This window comes from Thamnophis sirtalis, unplaced genomic scaffold (genome assembly GCF_051295495.1).
Source record: "Thamnophis sirtalis isolate CommonGarterSnake01/CBP01778 unplaced genomic scaffold, rThaSir2_p1.2 scaffold_1, whole genome shotgun sequence".
NCBI classification, from domain to species: Eukaryota; Metazoa; Chordata; class Lepidosauria; order Squamata; family Natricidae; genus Thamnophis; species Thamnophis sirtalis.
The window spans coordinates 173,297,521-173,315,198 of record NW_028261381.1 but is presented as its reverse complement, the minus strand read 5'-3'; the positions used below and the strand labels follow the sequence as shown (position 1 = coordinate 173,315,198).

Sequence of the window (17,678 nt, the reverse complement as noted above, 5' to 3'; positions counted from 1 at the left end):
AAAGTTCATTAAGAACTATCAGAAATATTCAGATGGAGGGAGGGAGGGAGGGAGGGAGGAGAGAGAGAGAGAGAGAGAGAGAGAGATATGATTATTACTGATAGCAATTAATGGATTTTTGCTGATTAAGATTGAAAATTGAAGCTTTATTATTTGCCAATAGATAAAAATGAGATATGAAATAAAGAGATTTTGGTTGAAATATTATACATGATGTTGAGATATTGAAAATATTTATATTTGTCTTGCTAAAGGAGGAAGTATTTATTTATTTTGTTTGTTTGTTTGTCAAACATTACAAGATAGCAGGTATAGGTATAAACATAAACATAAACAAGGGAATTTCATTTTTAATTCTTTTGTTATTGAATATATTTTTCAATTTCCGTCACCCATTTTTTTCCTCTTCTTTTCCACTTTCCCCTCTTTTTATATTTTTTCTTTGTTTGTATTCATTTATGATCCCTGCATTTTAAAACTTCAATAAAAACATTATCAGAATTTCCCAGCCAGCTTGCAAATGCCCAATTATGACTTCTTTTCTTTTCCACTAATTATGTAGGCAATTGTTATTCAACCTTTGACCTGCTGAGTGGGGAATTATGGGAGTTGGAGTCCACAAATGCTAGCTGGGGAATTATGGGGATTGAAGTCTACAAATGCTAGCTGGGGAATTATGGGAGTTGAATGTTGCTTTTATCAGATTGTTGACAAAATGTTGTGTGAACCAGCCTGTGTGTGTGTGTGTTATTTTCTGGATTGGAGAATTGCTGAAAGAGCTTTGGGGGGGGGGGGCTTTAGATGTAGATTTGCACCATTTTGGAATTTTCAATCTTGGCAACTTTTAAGAGGTATGTATGGACTTCAGCTCCCACAATTCCCCAGTTAGCTATGCTGAGATGTGGACTTCACTTCCCAGAATTCCTCAGTCAGCTATGTTGAGGTGTGGACTTCACTTCCCAGAATTCCCCAGGTGTGGACTTCAGCTCCCAGAATTCTCCAGAGATGTGGATTTCAGCTTCCAGAATTCCCAAGTCAGCTATGCTGAAGTGTGGACTTCAGCCCTCAGAATTCCCCAGTCAGCTATGTTGAGGGGTGGACTTCACTTCCCAGAATTCCCCAGGTGTGGATTTCAGCTCCCAGAATTCCCCAGTCAGCTAAGTTGAAGTGTGGACTTCACTTCCCAGAATTCCCCAGATGTGGCCTTCAGCTCCCAGAATTCCCCAGTCAGCTATGCTGAGATGTGGATTTCAGCTTCCAGAATTCCCCAGTCAGCTATGCTGAGATGTGGATTTCAGCTTCCAGAATTCCCCAGTCAGCTATGTTGAGGTGTGGACTTCACTTCCCAGAATTCCCCAGGTGTGGATTTCAGCTCCCAGAATTCCCCAGTCAGCTAAGTTGAAGTGTGGACTTCACTTCCCAGAATTCTCCAGGTGTGGCCTTCAGCTCCCAGAATTCCCCAGTCAGCTATGCTGAGATGTGGATTTCAGCTCCAAGAATTCCCCAGTCAGCTATGTTGAGGTGTGGACTTCACTTCCCAGAATTTCCCAGGTGTGGACTTCAGCTCCCAGAATTCCCCAGGTGTGAATTTCAGCTTCCAGAATTCGCCAGTCGGCTATGCTGGGCTAGGGAATTCTGGGAGTTAAAGTCCACACTTCTTAAAGTGGCCAAAGTTGAGAAACACTGGTTTAAATCAACTAAACCCACTACTCATTCAAACTAGAAACATCACCATAGAGAAGCAGAGCTGGATTATGAGGAAAATGGTACCAAGAATTATTGAATGGATTTTTCTCCGCTATTCTGACAGTTGAAGCAGGAACCTATACATAGGGGAAACAAGATAGTGTCCCACCTTGCAGGGTTCTTGAGAGGGTGAGATGCTGCATGGAGGGCCTCAAAACCTCTAAAAGGAGCCAACAGAATGTAAATGTTTAATATAACAAAGAAAAAGATTAAGAGGGGAAAAAAACATTTTTTTTTTATTTCTTCTGTGACCAGAAAAAAGGAATTTGTGGAATTTAGGTGATACTTGGACATTCATCATCCTTTAAAAAATAAAAAGCATTTTTGAATGGGGACATTTTTGATCATACATTTCATTTCATTTATTCATTATTAGACTTCTAGGCATTCCCATCTCGCCAAGGCCCCCTGAAGTAGCTTAGCTTGCAAATTCACTGGAGGTGGAGAGAATTAAATTATTCTATACATTCCAAAAAGAACAAGAAAAGAAAAAATTAAAGTTGATTTGGGGGCCAAAAAAAAAAAATTAGCAAGAGGCTCCATTGGTTAATCCCTACTGCCATCTGGTGGCTGGTTAAAGAATCGCAGGGGGGTGAGACGCCGACCAATAGGAGCCGTGGAAAAGGAGAGATGAGGTCATCCCATCTCAGGTTTATTGCACTTCGCAACTGAAAGTAGATCCATTGTGTGTTTCAGAAGGAGAAAAGCATTGTTTAATGGCAGGCAGGCAGGTCTATTCTGATGCAAAAATTCCCAAACTCAACCATCAGGAAGGTTTAGTCTTAATTTTGGTCAGCCAAGGCTCATATTTTAACTGCTGCATATTCTCTTATTTCATTATGTATGGTAGCTTGTTCCACACTAATATTTTTTTAAAAAAACAGAACAGCAGAGGTCACGGACGCATTGCATGGGGGCACGGCACAGGGGGGGGGGGGATTAAATTATGGGAGTGTCTTCTTTTGGCACCCAAAGCAAAAAAGGTTCTCCATCACTGCCCTATATATTCACTTAACAACTGCAGTGATTCGCTTAATCAGTTTGACAAACTGGTTAACAACGTAACAACTAGCTTCCTAGCCATGGAAATTGTGGTTCTGGTTGAGAAGTGGTATTCAACTGGTTCGGACCTGTTCAACCGCACTGGTAGTGGAAATCACGGGTGAGCCCACCTACCCGACCCGCCTCTATGCTGTCCTTCTTAGGCATGTTTTTTGAGGTCGTGCAGATACAAATACAATAGCAGAGTTGGAAGGGACCTTGGAGGTCTTCTAGTCCAACCCACTGCCCAGGCAGGAAACCCTATACCGTTCCAGACAAATGGCTATCCAACATCTTCTTAAAGACTTCCAGTGTTGGGGCATTCACAACTTCTGGAGGCAAGTTGTTCCACAGGTTAATTGTTCCCACTGTCAGGAAATTCCTCCTTAGTTCTAAGTTGCTTCTCTCCTTGATTAGTTTCCACCCATTGCTTCTCCTCCTTCTCTCAGGTGCCTTGACCCCCACTTCTTTGTGGCAACCCCACAAGTACCCTTCACCTGAGGGCAGAACAAGAAGCAATGGGTGGAAACTAATCAAGGAGAGAAGCAACTAAGAACTGAGGAGGAATTTCCTGACAGTGAGAAGAATTAATCAGTGGAACAGAGGTTGCCTCCAGAAGTTGTGAATGCCCCAACACTGGAAGTCTTTAAGAAGATGTTGGATAGCCATTTGTCTGAAAGGGTATAGGGTTTCCTGCCTAGGCAGGGGGTTGGACTAGAAGACCTCCAAGGTCCCTTCCAACTCTGCTATTGTATTGTATTAAGTAATTGCTTGTATTTTATTCCTGAGTTGCTTAGACCTCCTCTGTATCCAGGGCTCGGCATCAGATTTGAAGGGTTTGGAAAACGGGAGCGTTAAAAGACGGGAGAGGACAATCAGGAAATTAAGGGATGGGATGAGAAAATGGGGAAGGTTTAATCTTGAGAAAAATAATCTCAAAGAGGGAAGGCCAAGCATTACAGGTAGTCCTCGACTTACGACTGCAATTGGGGCCATTTATGTCGCTAAGGGGGAGGGCAGTTAAGCAAATTTTACCCCATTTTGCAACTTTTCTGGCCGCCATTGTTACGTCAATCACTGCAGTTGTTAAGTTAGTAATCCAGTTAAGTGAATCTGGCTCCCCCATTGACTTTCCTTATCAGGAAGTCGCAAAAAAAAAGGACCACGTGACACGGGGACACTGCGACCGTCATAAATATGAACCGCCGGGGGAATGGGGGAGGGGGGTTCCTGAATTTTGATAATGTCACCACAGGGATGCTGCAACAGCCGTGTGTGGAAAACAGTCGTAAGACACTTTTTCCAGTGCCACTGTAACGTCGAACAGTTACTAAATGGAACTGTTGTAAGTTGAGGACTACCTGTAAGGGATTTAAGCTACCAGGAGGGTCATTAGGAAAAAAAAACCTCTCACAAAGAGCTGTCGTACAATGCAAAGCCCCAGAGAGATGCTGACTTTCTTACACTGGTTGCATTCAAACTGTGGTTGGGCCACTATTGGGAGTTCCCAAACGAACCCCTTAGCAGAGCAAGGGGTTGGTCTTGATGCTCTCAGGGGTCCCTTCCTAGCTTTAAGTTCTTACATTTCTACTTGCTTAAGAAATTTGTAAGGCTGACTAACTCTATAATGATTTGGGTGCCGAACACCATAAATGCAGCTGTATAATGCATTTTTACGAAAATGCTACCCATTCATCAGGATAAAAAAATATCATTAAAATTGACAATAAAGCAGATAGGATGTGGATAAATACTCTAAACCAGGGGTCTCCAAAGTCCAGTCCATGGGCCCGCAGCATGCCAGAAATGAGGCCACGTAAACAAGCGAAGCCCCATCTGTGGGATGCAGGCAGCATGTGAAACCACGCCTCTGTTCTGACTGAGGATTCCCCAGCAGCATGACGCCGAGTCCTCGTCCCAATAAATTTAATTGACAGTGAATTCCTCTCCAGCCAAGTCTTTCCTCTCCCAGAGTCTTTCAAGATAGTTTACAATTACCAACCTTGATCAGACTTGGAGAGTGGCCAGGCCGATATCTTTCAGACGCCCACAATACTTGGCAAGAATGCAGGAATGAACTCATTGTCCCTCCTGCAAACTCCACTCCCCTTTCGCTCCTCTTTTATTTCCTCTGGGAGGGGCCATTCACCGTCCACCTATGGCCTGACTCCCAAGTTGAATCCTGTTCTTTAGCTGCTCCCTTCATCTGGCCACTCTGTGCATGCGGACACTGGGAACAGACTCCAGCTGTTCGTCTGCCTCACTGATGTCTGACTTTGAAGGCAACTGATAACTGCCAGACGGCTCTGCCCACCCACCCCCAAACAGAGCTCTCATCAGAGGCTTCCCCAGACTCCAGGACTGGCCCATCTTCCTCCCCAACCTCCTCATTGTACGAATATGCTGCTAATTCCACTGGCGGGCCACAACAGCCTCCTCCACTCCACGGAAAAATCTCTCTCCATGGAACCGGTCCCTGGCGTCCAAAAGGGTCGGGAGCCACTGCTCTAAACCAGGGCCTGAGGGAAGATATCTTGGATTTGATGTCCAGGGGGAGGTCAAAAAAGTCAAAATGTCAGCCCCAGCTGGTGTTCCAGGGGGCAAAAGCTGTAAACTGACATGGTTAATTTCTCAGCTTAATAAATGGGCCCTGGATCAAGTCTACTCTTTCTGGTTCTATAGGCCGAGAATCAAACGAGGGTTGGACTAGATCAGTGTTTTTCAACCTTTTTTGTGCAAAGGCACACTTTTTTCATGAAAAAAATCACAAGGCACACCACCATTAGAAAATGTTTAAAAAAATTAACTCTGTGCCTATATTGACTATATATCAAGTTTTTTCCCACGGCACACCTTACACTATGTCACGGCACACTAGTGTGCCACGGCACAGTGGTTGAAAAACACTGGACTAGATGATCTCTGAAGTTCCAACCATCTACAATTGTAAACAGGCACCCATTCAAATCGGTGAGGTGCTTCCTTGCCACCCAGTCAAGTTTCTATAAACGCTTTATTCTTTTTCTGCAGGTGACCCCCTCCTCCTCCTCCGTCTGTTTCAGCTGCTCTGTTTTCTTTCCAACATGGCCTGTGAGGACTTCAGAGGGATCCTTCAAATGAGGACATCACTGGAAGCAAAGGGTTCTCTTTTTGTAGCAGGCCAGGCTTCTCGTTCTGCTTTTTGGAAGAATGCTAATAAAGCCCCCCAAGATAGGAAATCTTGAAGGTATCTTGATTCTTTCCTGCATTGCTTGGAAATGTCCAATATCTGGAGGAGGCTATCAGCTGGATCTAAGAGCCGGATTTGCAAGCGGCGAATTTGTAAGAGAAACCAACTTTTGGTGGATCTCGGACCCAGGTGGAAGGATGTGCGTGAAACATCCACGATGGAGGGATAGGAAGGGAGCAGAACAGTGGTGGATTTCAATTTTTTTTTGGAACCTCTTCTAGTAGGTGTGGCCTGCTTTGTGGGAGTGGCTTGCCAGCCATGTGACCAGGTGGGAGTGGCTTGCCAGCCATGTGGCTGGGTGAGCGTGGCCAACTTGTAAAATGTAGTGAAACTCACTTAACAACGCTCTTGCTTAGCAACCAAAATGTTGGCTCAGGAACTCTGGCATTTGAAGCTTCCAAGTCTTAAAGCTGTCAAGTTATAAGACCCTTGTACCCCTAACCCTTTAGGAAAAAAACCCCCAGGGGTGTTCAAACTTGAGAGCTTTAAGACTTGTGGACTTCAACTCCCAGAATTCCTCCTCTCGCTCTTCATCTTGATGATGTGAGGATGGGCCAGGGGAGGGAGTGGAACCGGTTCTAAACGGCACTGTAGATTTGTGAAACCTCTTCTATAGAAGAGGTTAGAACTGGCAGGAACCCAGCCCTGAAGCAGAACCTAAAAAGGCATGAGAGTCTACTGATTTTCAAACCTGACCACTTTAAGATGGGTGGACTTTAGTTCCCAGCATGGGAGTTAAAAGTCTACCTGTCTTAAAGGAAGCTGGCTGGAGAATTCTGGGAGTTGAAGTCCACCCATCTTAAAGCATGTGAGTTAGAGGAATTCTGGGAGTTTATATCCACCCATCTTGAAACATGCTGGTAGGAGGATTCTGGGAGTTGAAGTCCATGCATGTTAAAGCATGTTGGCTGGGGAATTCTGGCAACTGAAGTCCACCTATCTTGAAGCAAGCTGGCTATGGAATTCTGGGAGTTGAAGTCCAGCCATCTTAAAATTGCTGAGTTAAGAAACACTACCCGCCCCCAAATCAATCTTGCCCTCTGCTTCCCCGCCCCCATTTCCTTTCAAACTATAAATTTTTTATCTTTTTTTCCCTCTGGGTACCGTGCCCGTTCACGAACACCTCAGCAGCTCGTCCAGCACGCCAAGGCAAGATTGAATGCTGGCCAAACTGAATGCAGATAGTCCTCAACTTGCAACCATTCGAAGTTACGAAAACACTGAGAAAAGCGACTTTTAAGACCATTATTTATACACTTACAGCCATTGCAGCATCCCCACCGTCACATGCTCAACAGTCAAGAGGCTTGGCTTTTGCGACCTTCTAACAAAGAAAGTCAATGGGGACGCCTGAACAACCGTGAGTCATCTTAACAACGGCACGGATTCCCTTAACAAATGTGGCAAGAAAGGTCGTAAAAGAGGGGCAACTCCGATATCTCAGGGTTTGCCACAAAGAAGAGGAAGTCAAGCTATTCTCTGAAGCACCCGAGGGCGCTGGGGCAACTCACATTGTAGCACTGGTCAAAAGGGCCCAGCAAAGATTATACGACACGAGACTTCTCAGGAAACAACTGAATATAAAAAACTGCTGGTGTCCTTCTAATGCTGAACCACAGAGAGTATTTTAACCGCACCTGTGTGCGGTTTGCCAATTTCACAGGGGCAGATAGGACATCACTCCAGAGCAGTGTTTCTCAACCTTGGCGACTTTAAGTCCGGTGGACTTCAACTCCCAGAATCCCTCAGCCAGCTATGCTGGCTGGGAGATTCTGGGAGTTGAAGTCCACAGGACTTAAAGTCGCCAAGGTTGAGAAACACTGCTCCAGAGGGTCAACGTCATTGCCCAAATGATCACTGCTCCAGAGGGTCAACGTCATTGCCCAAATGATCACTGCTCCAGAGGGTCAACGTCATTGCCCAAATGATCACTGCTCCAGAGGGTCAACGTCATTGCCCAAATGATCACTGCTCCAGAGGGTCAACGTCATTGCCCAAATGATCACTGCTCCAGAGGGTCAACGTCATTGCCCAAATGATCACTGCTCCAGAGGGTCAACGTCATTGCCCAAATGATCACTGCTCCAGAGGGTCAACGTCATTGCCCAAATGATCACTGCTCCAGAGGGTCAACGTCATTGCCCAAATGCCCTCTCCCCTCCTTGGAAGAGCTTTATAGCTCCCACTGCCTTAAGAAAGTTCAAAACATTCTTAAAGATCCATCTCATGCTGGGCACCCCCCCCCTTTTTTTTTTTGAACTATTACCATCCGGCAGCCGGTACAGGACAATAAAAAAAAAAAAAGCACAAGTAGGCTGAAAAACAGCTTCTATCCCAGGACAGGAACTATATTGAATTCTACGGCATAGTCCAATATTAATGCAATATTGGGTTTCCGATTCAATTGTATAGCATGTGAAAAGGATGTGGCAAAACTGCGTGGCACGACAAAACCGCGCTCGACTAAAGCGCGCCCGATTAAACCGCGTGGCTGATGTCATCAACAGGGCGACAACAGCGAGCGCGGAGAAAGAAGGGCGCTTTAAATAGCGCTTTGAAAGCAAGCCGATTCAAGTTAAGGTAAGGGTTAGGTTTAGGGTTAGGTTAAGGGTTAGGTTTAGGGTTAGGTTTAGGGGGGTTAGGTTTAGGGGTTAATTTTAGGTTTAGCGTTTACAGCATGCTTTTTTCTCCGCACTGTTGTCGCGCTGTGATGACGTCAGCTACGCGATTTCGTCGAGCGCCCTTTAGTCGAACGCGGTTTTGTGGTGGAACCGCAAAACTCACAATAACTTCCGTAGCGGAAGAAATTCTCGGGCTCAATGGTGGTTGTAAGTCAAGGACTACCTGTATTCCACCCATCCTTCGCGGAAAACTTCGTTTTCGCAGAAAACACGGATAAGTTTATTCAAGTTTATTGGCTCCCCCCCCCCGATCGGGCCCCAAAGATTTCCCCATCAGCTCAACACAGTAAGATTTATTGTTTGTGGAAAATGGAATGTTTCCTGCGAAACAACTGAATGGTGTCCCGGTAAGAACATACCCAGAGCCGGGAAGGGGAGGAAACACACACACACACACACACACATACACACACACACACAGGAGGGGAAAAAAAACCACGGTTAAGTTCACATCATCTGCAAGTTACTGTGATGAGTTTCTGTTTCAGCAACAACAGTTCAAGGCCATAACCAGGGGAGCAAAATTCCACAGAGGGGCCAGAGAGTTGTGATGGCAAAGGGAGGGGGGGGGGAATCTTCAATAACGGCGAGTAAAACGTGGGTCACCCGGCGAGGTTGTTCTCTCCTGGCTCGCAAAACCGCCTGGCATATTGGGTGCTTGCGCAACTGGGTTCTGCGATCCACCTTGTGCAAATTCTCCACGCCTGCGGACAAAACAACAACTGCTTTAGTTCTGAAGTATCTCTCACGTTCCTTTACATACAATACAACAGAATAGAATAGAAGTAGAATAGAATAGAATAACAGAGTTGGAAGAGACCTTGGAGGTCTTCTAGTCCAACCCTCTGCTTAGGCAGGAAACCGTCCAGACAAATGGTTATCCAACATCTTCTTAAAAACTTCCAGTGTTGGGCCGTTCACAACTTCAGGAGGCAACATCTGTTGCACTGATTAATTGTTACAACTGTCAGGAAATTCCTCCTCAGTTCTAAGTTGCTTCTCTCCTTGATTAGTTTCCACCCATTGCTTCTTGTTCTACCCTCAGGTGCCTTGGAGAATAGCTTGACATCCTCTTCTTTGTGGCAACCCCTGAGATATTGGAAAGCTGCTATCATGTCTCCCCAGTCCTTCTCTTCATTGGATTAGACATACCCAGTTCCTGCAACCGTTCTTCATATGTTTTAGCCTCCAGTCCCCTAATCATCTTTGTTGCTTTTCTCTGCACTCTTCCTGGAGTCTCCACATCTTTTCTATATGGTGGTGATCAAAACTGGATGCCGTATTCCAAGTGTGGCCTCACCAAGGCCTTATAAAATGGTATTAACACTTCACGTGATCTTGATTCCATCCCTCTGTTTATGGAGCCTAGAACTGTGTTGGCTTTTTTGGCAGCTGCTGCACACGGCTGGCTCCTATTTAAATGGTTGTCCACTAGGCTTTCAAGACCCCCCTCACAGTTACTACTATCGAGCAAGGTACCACCTATACTGTACCTGTGCATTTCATTTTTCTTGCCTAAATGTAGAACTACTCTTTTCACCATTGAATTTCATTTTATTAGACAGTGCCCAATGTTAGAAATCTCTCCCTGGAATGAAGTATTTTTGCACATCCCGGACTGCACATCCCTAAGCTAACTTCAAAACATTTGGTGCACATCAGGGAGCCAATTCGTGCCCGAGACAAGCAGCTAGATGGGCCCATTTGCTGAGATTAAAACCCCAAAACATTTAAAAAGTAATTTCAAGTTGCAACGAGAATGGGACAATTTAATAACTCGTTTCAGGATTATTTTTAAGTGATGTATTTCCTAAGCAAACTTGCATTTCCCCCCCCCCCCCCAAAAAAAAACCCGTTATTGCCAAATTTGTATCTCTGTCCCACTTAAAGATGCTTTTCTCTCATCCTGGATCTTCATCCTCCAAAATCCTGGGTTAACCATTGCCCTTCTCTTTCCAGTTTAAAAAGAAAAAAATAACATCTTTTAGCCTGCTTGGTATGCAGTAAAATAAATTGTACCAGGTTAAATGGAAGACATGTCATCAGAGTTAAAATGATGGGCAGTTTGAGAATGGAAAAAAATCTTTCCCAAAATAGGAAATATTAATATTCGATGTGCCCTATCATAACAAAGTAACAGAATCACGGAATAACAGAATTGGAAGGGACCTTGGAGGTCTTCTAGTCCAACCCACTGCTCAAGCAGGAGACCTTACTGGAGGCTAAAACATATGAAGAAAGGTATACTATATCAGATAAACCATCATTCATGAGCTACTAGTTTGCACCCAGAGAAACCCAGCAAGGTTGAGAGGGAGCCTGAAGATCTTTAGCGCTAGACCACTAAGCAACCCCCATAATTTGCCCCCTACAGGGTAATCCTCGACCTACGACCACAATTGAGCCCCAAGCTTCCACTGCTAAGCAAGACAATTGTCAGGGGAGTTTCGTTTTACGACCCTTCTTGCCCCAGCTATTAAGGGAATCCCTGCAGTTGTTAAGTTAGTAAGGCAGTTATTAAGTGAAACCGGCTTCCCCATTGATTTGACTTGTCAGAAGGTTGCAAAAGGGGACATCACATCACACCGGGACTCTGCATTTGTCATAAATATGAACCAGTTGCCAATCCTCCAAATTTTGACCACAGGACCATGGGGGATGATGCCATGGTCGTTAAGCGGTGGTCGTAAGTCCCTTTTTTCAGTGGGGTTGTAACTTCAGAAAGTCAGTAAGGGAATGGCACGTCGAGGATTAGCTACAGCACCCCCGTAAGAGGGATGGTACTTTGGCCCAAAACATATGAGGGGTGGGGGGTGGTCTGCATCTTGGTTGTACTTCTGAATGTGGGGGGGGGGGGAATGACCTTTTTCTGGCTTCAGGCAGAAATGAGCTTTCTTGGGGAAAGGATGTGAGATAAAAGCAAGGAGACGGGAATAGAAATAAAGCAATATTTTATGGATACTCACCCTGGCATTTCTCCTCTGTTCATTACATGGCCGGGCCCGCCTTGGCTAGGAACAGTCCTCTCTCCACCTAACAGAGCAGGGAAAAGGGTAGTGATGGCTAACTCTTTTAGTGCCAAGTGGCCAAAGCACTTGTGGGCAAGCCCCGAAACGCAATGCAAGTGCCCCCGCGCATGAGCCCCCGTGTGCGCATGCACACACATCCCCTAAGCATGCGCCCCGTCCCCCTCATCCACTTTCCAGGACCAAAACAGGAACACGGGGGGGGGGGGGGGGGCTCCTGCAGCCCTTTTTGGATTTTAGGTTGGTGCAGGAGCCCTTCCAGCTCCAAAACGGGGCACGTGGGGGTCGTGCGTGGCCCTCCCCCACCCCATTTTGGTTTCCAGGTTAGTGCCAAAAATGGGGCATGGGGGGTTCGCACATGGCGCCCCATTTTGGCTTCCAGATTGGTGCAGGAGGCTTTCCAGGCCCAGAACGCATGCACGAACCCCCAAGATGCAATGAGAACATCCCCGCACATGTGCCTCGCCCCCCCCCACATGTGCCTCGCCCCGCGTGCACCCCATCCCCTGCGCACGTGCTGCAGAAACCCGGAAACCAGCCGGTTGTCGGGAGACACATGCACATGTGCGGTGGAACTGGGCTGGGACAATGGCTGGCCTGCCCACAGAGAGGACTCTGCCTGCTACCTGTGGCATGCGTGCCACAGGTTCTCCATTACGGGAATAGGAGTTTACTGTGGCACACACATCCACCAATCATTATTGAAGAACCTTGTTTGTGGAACCATCAGGGTTTAAAGTTATGGTGGGTTTTTCTGTGCAGACCAAATACAATGGGGCTCAACCGGTTATGTCTGACCCAAAATGGGATCCTTCGGGCACTCTGAGCTTGGGGTTTTCTTGGGAGACTTTTCATGACCCAGCTAGGTTATATCATCAGTGCTACAGGAGAGTGGGGTTTGTGGAGAGTGGGAGGTGGGGGTGGAGGAGGAGAAAAGGACTGTGGGGTCCTTGGTGCTCTCTGAGCTTGGTTGTTTTCTTGCAGACATTACCCAACTAGGTAGTACATCAATGATAGAAGGGAGTGGGGTTCGCTCTCAGTTTATAGACTGGTCAGCGTTGGTGGGAGTATTCCTGGTGGTTCCTTGATTAGGCTGTTATATACCAAATCCCACACTCCCTTCTAGCACTGATAATGTTACCTAGTCTGGTAATATATGTAGAATTCTTTATTGGCCAAGTGTGACTGGACACACAAGGAATTTGTCTTTGGTGCAGATGCTCTCAGTGTACATAAAGAGAATAAAATACATTCCTCGAGAATAAAAAGATACAACACTTAGTGATAGCCAAGGTTACTAATAAGCTATCAAATCGTACTTGGAATTAATAGAAACAATATAAATTGAAAGATACAAGCAACATGGTAATAGTCATAGGTGGGAAGAGAGAGATACTAGGAAGGAAGAGAAGAATAATAGTAATACAGTCTCACTAAATTATTTGACAGTGCTGTGGGAATTGGTTGCTAAGCAGAGTGATGGCATTCGGGGGAAAAACTGTCCTTGTGTCTAGTTGTCTTGGTGTGTGGTGCCCTATAGCGTCATTTTGAAGGTAGAAGTTGAAACAATTTATGTCCAGGATGCGAAGGGTCTTGAGTTTCTTGAGTTGGCACAGAAAGAACATTCTTTGTTGTGCTTTTTTGATGATATTTTTGATGTTAGGTGTCTTGAGATATGATAGAACCTAGAAATTTGAAGGTCTCTACTGTTGATACTGTGTTGTCTAGTATTGTAAGAGGTGGTAGTATCAGAGGGTTTCTCCTAAAATCCCCCACTATTTCTACGGTTTTGAGTGTTTTCAGTTCCAGATTGTTCCAGGAGGCTAGTTGTTCAACCTCCCGCCTGGATACGGATTCATCGTTGTCTTGAATGAGACCAATCACTGTTGTGTCATCTGCAAACTTCAGTACTTTAACAGAGGGATCTTTTGAGATGCAGTCATTGGTGTATAGAAAGAAGTGGAGAGAGCACACAGCCCGGAGGGAGGGGAGGACTCCTGTGCTAATTGTACAGGTGTGTAATGTGATTTTGCCTAGCTTCACCTGCTGCTTCCTGTCTGTTAGGAAACTTATGATCTACCTACAAGTGTGTTCAGGTACTGCTAGCTGATTTAGTTTAGTTAGAAGAATATCTGGAGTGATGGTACTGAATGCTGAGCTGAAATCTGCAAAGAGGACCTTTGCGTTGGTCTTTGGAGATTCAAGATGTTGTAGGATGTAGTGCAGAGTCATATGAACAGCATCATTTGTCGATCTATTTGCTCGTGGACAAATTGCAGGGGGTGGGGGGAATCTAACAGCAAATCCCTGATGGTTTTCAGGTGGGACATCAGTAGCCTTTCAAAGCTACAGGCGTTAAAAGAGCAACCGGTCTGAAGGAATCCAGTTCCTTGACGGAGAGTTTCTTCGGCACTGGGATAATGGTAGAGCATTTGAAGCAAGGAGGAACATAGCACATCTCCAGTGATTCATTAAAGATGCGGGTGGAGATGGGGGCCAGTCGGTCAGCAAAAGCTTTTAAGCAAGGAGGAGTTATCTTGTCTGGAGCCGGTGCTTTTCCTGGCCTTTGTCTGGGAAATAAGACTTTGCACCTCATTCTCCGTAATCACCAAGAGGTGGTGGGCCCAATGGGATGGGGTAGGTTGTACGAGGTTGTTGTTGGTGTGTCTGGGATGGGGGTTGTGGAGATAGGTGGCTGTAGTTTCCTTTCAAACCTGCAGGATGGGGGTTGTGGAGATAGGTGGCTGTAGTTTCCTTTCAAACCTGCAGTGAAACACGTTCAGGCCATCTGCCAGTTGTTGATGTCCTTCAGCCTGGGAAGGAGGTTTGCGTAACTGGTGATACTTTTAAGAGTTTCCCACATGTTTGCTGGTTCCTTTGTTGAGAACCGATTCCTTAGCTTTTCAGAGTAGCTTCTCTTTGCTGCTCTGATCTCCCTTGTTAATACGTTTCTGGCCTGATTGTACAGCATTCTATTGCCTTCTCTGTAGGCTTCCTCTTTGGAACGACGCAGCTGCTTAAGTTCAGCTGTGAACCAAGGTTTATTGTTACTGTATATTCACACGACCCTGGTCGGCACACATAGGTCTTCCCAGAAGCTGACATATTGTCAGGCCTGCGTTTATATTCCTTTTAGAATTTTGGCCTGCCACACTTTGTCTTATTTCATTATGCTGTTTAATTAGTATAGCCGGTGGGAGGGGGGAATAGAAGGAGTAGGATTGTGGAATGTATTGTTTTAATTCTTTACTAGAAGCCAAGGTCATCCTTTGTCTCCGCACTTTCACACCTGACCGGAAGCAGCTGGGTGGAGACGCCAGCGTGGAAGAAGAAGATTGGACCATGTGATGGATTGTGGGTGTGGGGACAAGATCATGAACTTTTAACTGGGTGGAATTCTGATGTGATTTTTCCAGTTTTGGAATTCCATAGCCCGATGCCAACATGCCTGTCTTATTAAATTGGAATTTTAAGGATAGTTTTGCCTTTGACTCCGATTTAATTCTGCATGGCATTTGGAACGCTGGCATTTATGATGTTACAGTATTTGTGAATTCATCCAAGTCTGCAAAGGTTTCTTCAAAAATATTCCAATCAGTGCAGTCAAGGCAAGCCTGAAGCTTTAGCATTGCCTCCTCAGTCCAAGTCCTGACTGATTTAATTGTTGGTTTCCTGGATTTAAGTCTTTCTCTGTAAGTAGGTACAAGGTGAAGCATGCAATGATCAGAGTGGCCCACAGCTGCTCATGGTAAGGACCAATAAGCATCTTTTAGTATTGTGTAGCAATGCTCTAGTGAGACAATTGACATGCTGAAAATATTTTGTTAGCCCTTAAATTGCCTTTGTTGAGATCTCCTAAAATAATTGGAATCTAGGTATTTTACTTCAGCCCACATAATCTGGTCGGCTAGAGTTCGTAATGCATTGTTTACGCAAGCTTGTGGAGAAACATACACAGCAATTAGGAGAAATGAGGAGATCTCACGTGGAGACTAGAATGGTTTGCAATTGATAATTAATGTCTCTAAATCCACATCACAGTATTTCTTCAATATAGTTATGACTCTGGACCAGCGGTCGTTGATATATAAACATAAGCCTCCTCCCTTCTTTTTACCAGATGTTTCTACAATTCTGCCTGCTCTTTCTTTCTGAAATCCTGGGATATGCAGGCTGCTGTCATCAATTGACTCATTTAGCCAGGTTTCAGTGAAGCAGAGAGCTGCTTGAGTTGTAAAAATCAGAATCGCATCTATTTAAAAGAAGTAATTCATCCATCTTCTTAGCAAATGAGCGTAAATTAGTCAGAAAGAGTGGGAGAAGAGTTTTTATCCCCCGTTTTTTTTTTAGTTTATTCAAAATTCCCGCTTGCTTACCCCTTTTTCCCCCTACCTCTTTTTTTGCCCCCCGGGGGTCTCTTCCTTTTGTTTTCGTTTATCCATTGTCCAGAGGAAGATATTTCTTCCTGTATTAGAGACTCTTCTGTATTTGTAAAGGGGGGGGGGGGGAAGTCACAGAAAGCTGTTCATCAAAGCAGAAACGTTGCTTGATGCTTAGTAGTCGGTCTCGAGTATGAAACCCGTAGTGAATCACAGAGAATGATAAAAAAACAGGAAAACTCTCAGAGAGCATTTCACCAAGACTGCCGTCTGTGGCACCATCTTGGGTAATGAAACGTCTGCAAGAAAACAACCAAGCTCAGAGAGCACCAAGGGCCCCATGGTTCAACCCTGAGCTACAGATATTCTGATCTATCGCTACAGGAGCTGCCTTATCAAGAATGGGCCAAATGCTTTCAACATAAGGCACCGCCAAATCGAATGCTGTCCAGCTCTATCTAGGAAGCAAGCCGGGCTTTTACCTTGCCATCGGTCATGGTCCATCCCTCCATCTGCACTCCCTGTCCAGGAGCGATCATGATGCCCCTCCAGCTTTCGGCCGTGATCTCCCCAGTGTCTCCCTTCCCTGGAGGGGGGGGTGGGGGGGGGTAGGAGAGGAAAAACTAGCTGGTTTTTTCAATCTCTTGGGAGTTTTGAAAAATGTTTTCATTACTTTAATTGCAGTATATTTTTTGAAGTGTAAGTCGCCCCGAGTCATTTTGAGATGGGCAGATATAGAAAATAGAGAGAAAGGGAGGTGAATGGAGGGAGGGAGGGAAAGAGCGACAGGCGGGCAGACAAACAGATATAGTTAGGTTTTATTTAGATAAGATGATAGATAGATAGATATAGATATATAGATAGATGATAGATAGATGATAGACAGACAGACAGACAGAAAGCAATAGAAAGATAGAATAGCAATAGCAGTTGGACTTATATACCGCTTCATAGGGCTTTCAGCCCTCTCTAAGCGGTTTACAGAGTCAGCATATTGCCCCCAACAACAATCCGGGTCCTCATTTTACCCACCTCAGAAGGATGGAAGGCAGAGTCAACCCTGAGCCGGTGAGATTTGAACAGCCGAACTGCAGACCTGCAGTCAGCTGAAGTAGCCTGCAGTGCTTTTATGAGAGAGAGAGAGACAGACAGACAGACAGACAGACAGACAGACAGACAGACAGAGATTCCCCATCAATATAACCAACAACAGGGGTATGGGTAACTTCACTCAATGGAACTTAAGTTCTCATAGTGCACTAAAGCTACAATTTCCTTTCATAGGTTTGGGTTTAAGGTGTGGGGCAAACATCCGTTTTAAATTATTATCATTACTGTCATCTTATATTATGGATCAACATGCATAACATTTCTTGGCTCTTGCCATCTAGGAAATGCTGATTCAGTCTTGCTTTTTTTTAAAAAAAAATAATGAAATATTGCCCCCTAGTGGAACTTCTCCATAGGTAGGTGCCCTTTTAGAGATGTTGGGATTTATAGGCGGTCCTCGATTTACAACGCTTACCAACCATGTTACTAACTTTAACCAGGGCACTGATTGACTTAACACCTGTGG

At 45.1% G+C, this 17,678-nt stretch overlaps 1 protein-coding gene across 3 annotated transcripts in view; it reads right to left on the bottom strand.

The window, feature by feature from the left end:
- Window positions 1-8,975: 8,975 nt before the first annotated feature.
- LOC106550497 (scaffold attachment factor B2) overlaps window positions 8,976-17,678 on the bottom strand; it is a 51,571-nt gene continuing 42,868 nt past the window's right edge. For 2 of the 3 annotated variants that reach the window (XM_087703327.1, XM_087703329.1), the window contains 3 exons: window positions 16,585-16,688; window positions 11,664-11,730; window positions 8,976-9,401 (listed from right to left, as the gene is read on the bottom strand). In XM_087703327.1, the coding sequence (XP_087559453.1) occupies window positions 9,275-9,401; window positions 11,664-11,730; window positions 16,585-16,688 (298 nt within the window). In that variant the 3' untranslated portion in view covers window positions 8,976-9,274. The remainder of the gene's footprint in view (window positions 9,402-11,663; window positions 11,731-16,584; window positions 16,689-17,678) is intronic. The other variant, XM_087703328.1, reaches the window with a different exon arrangement.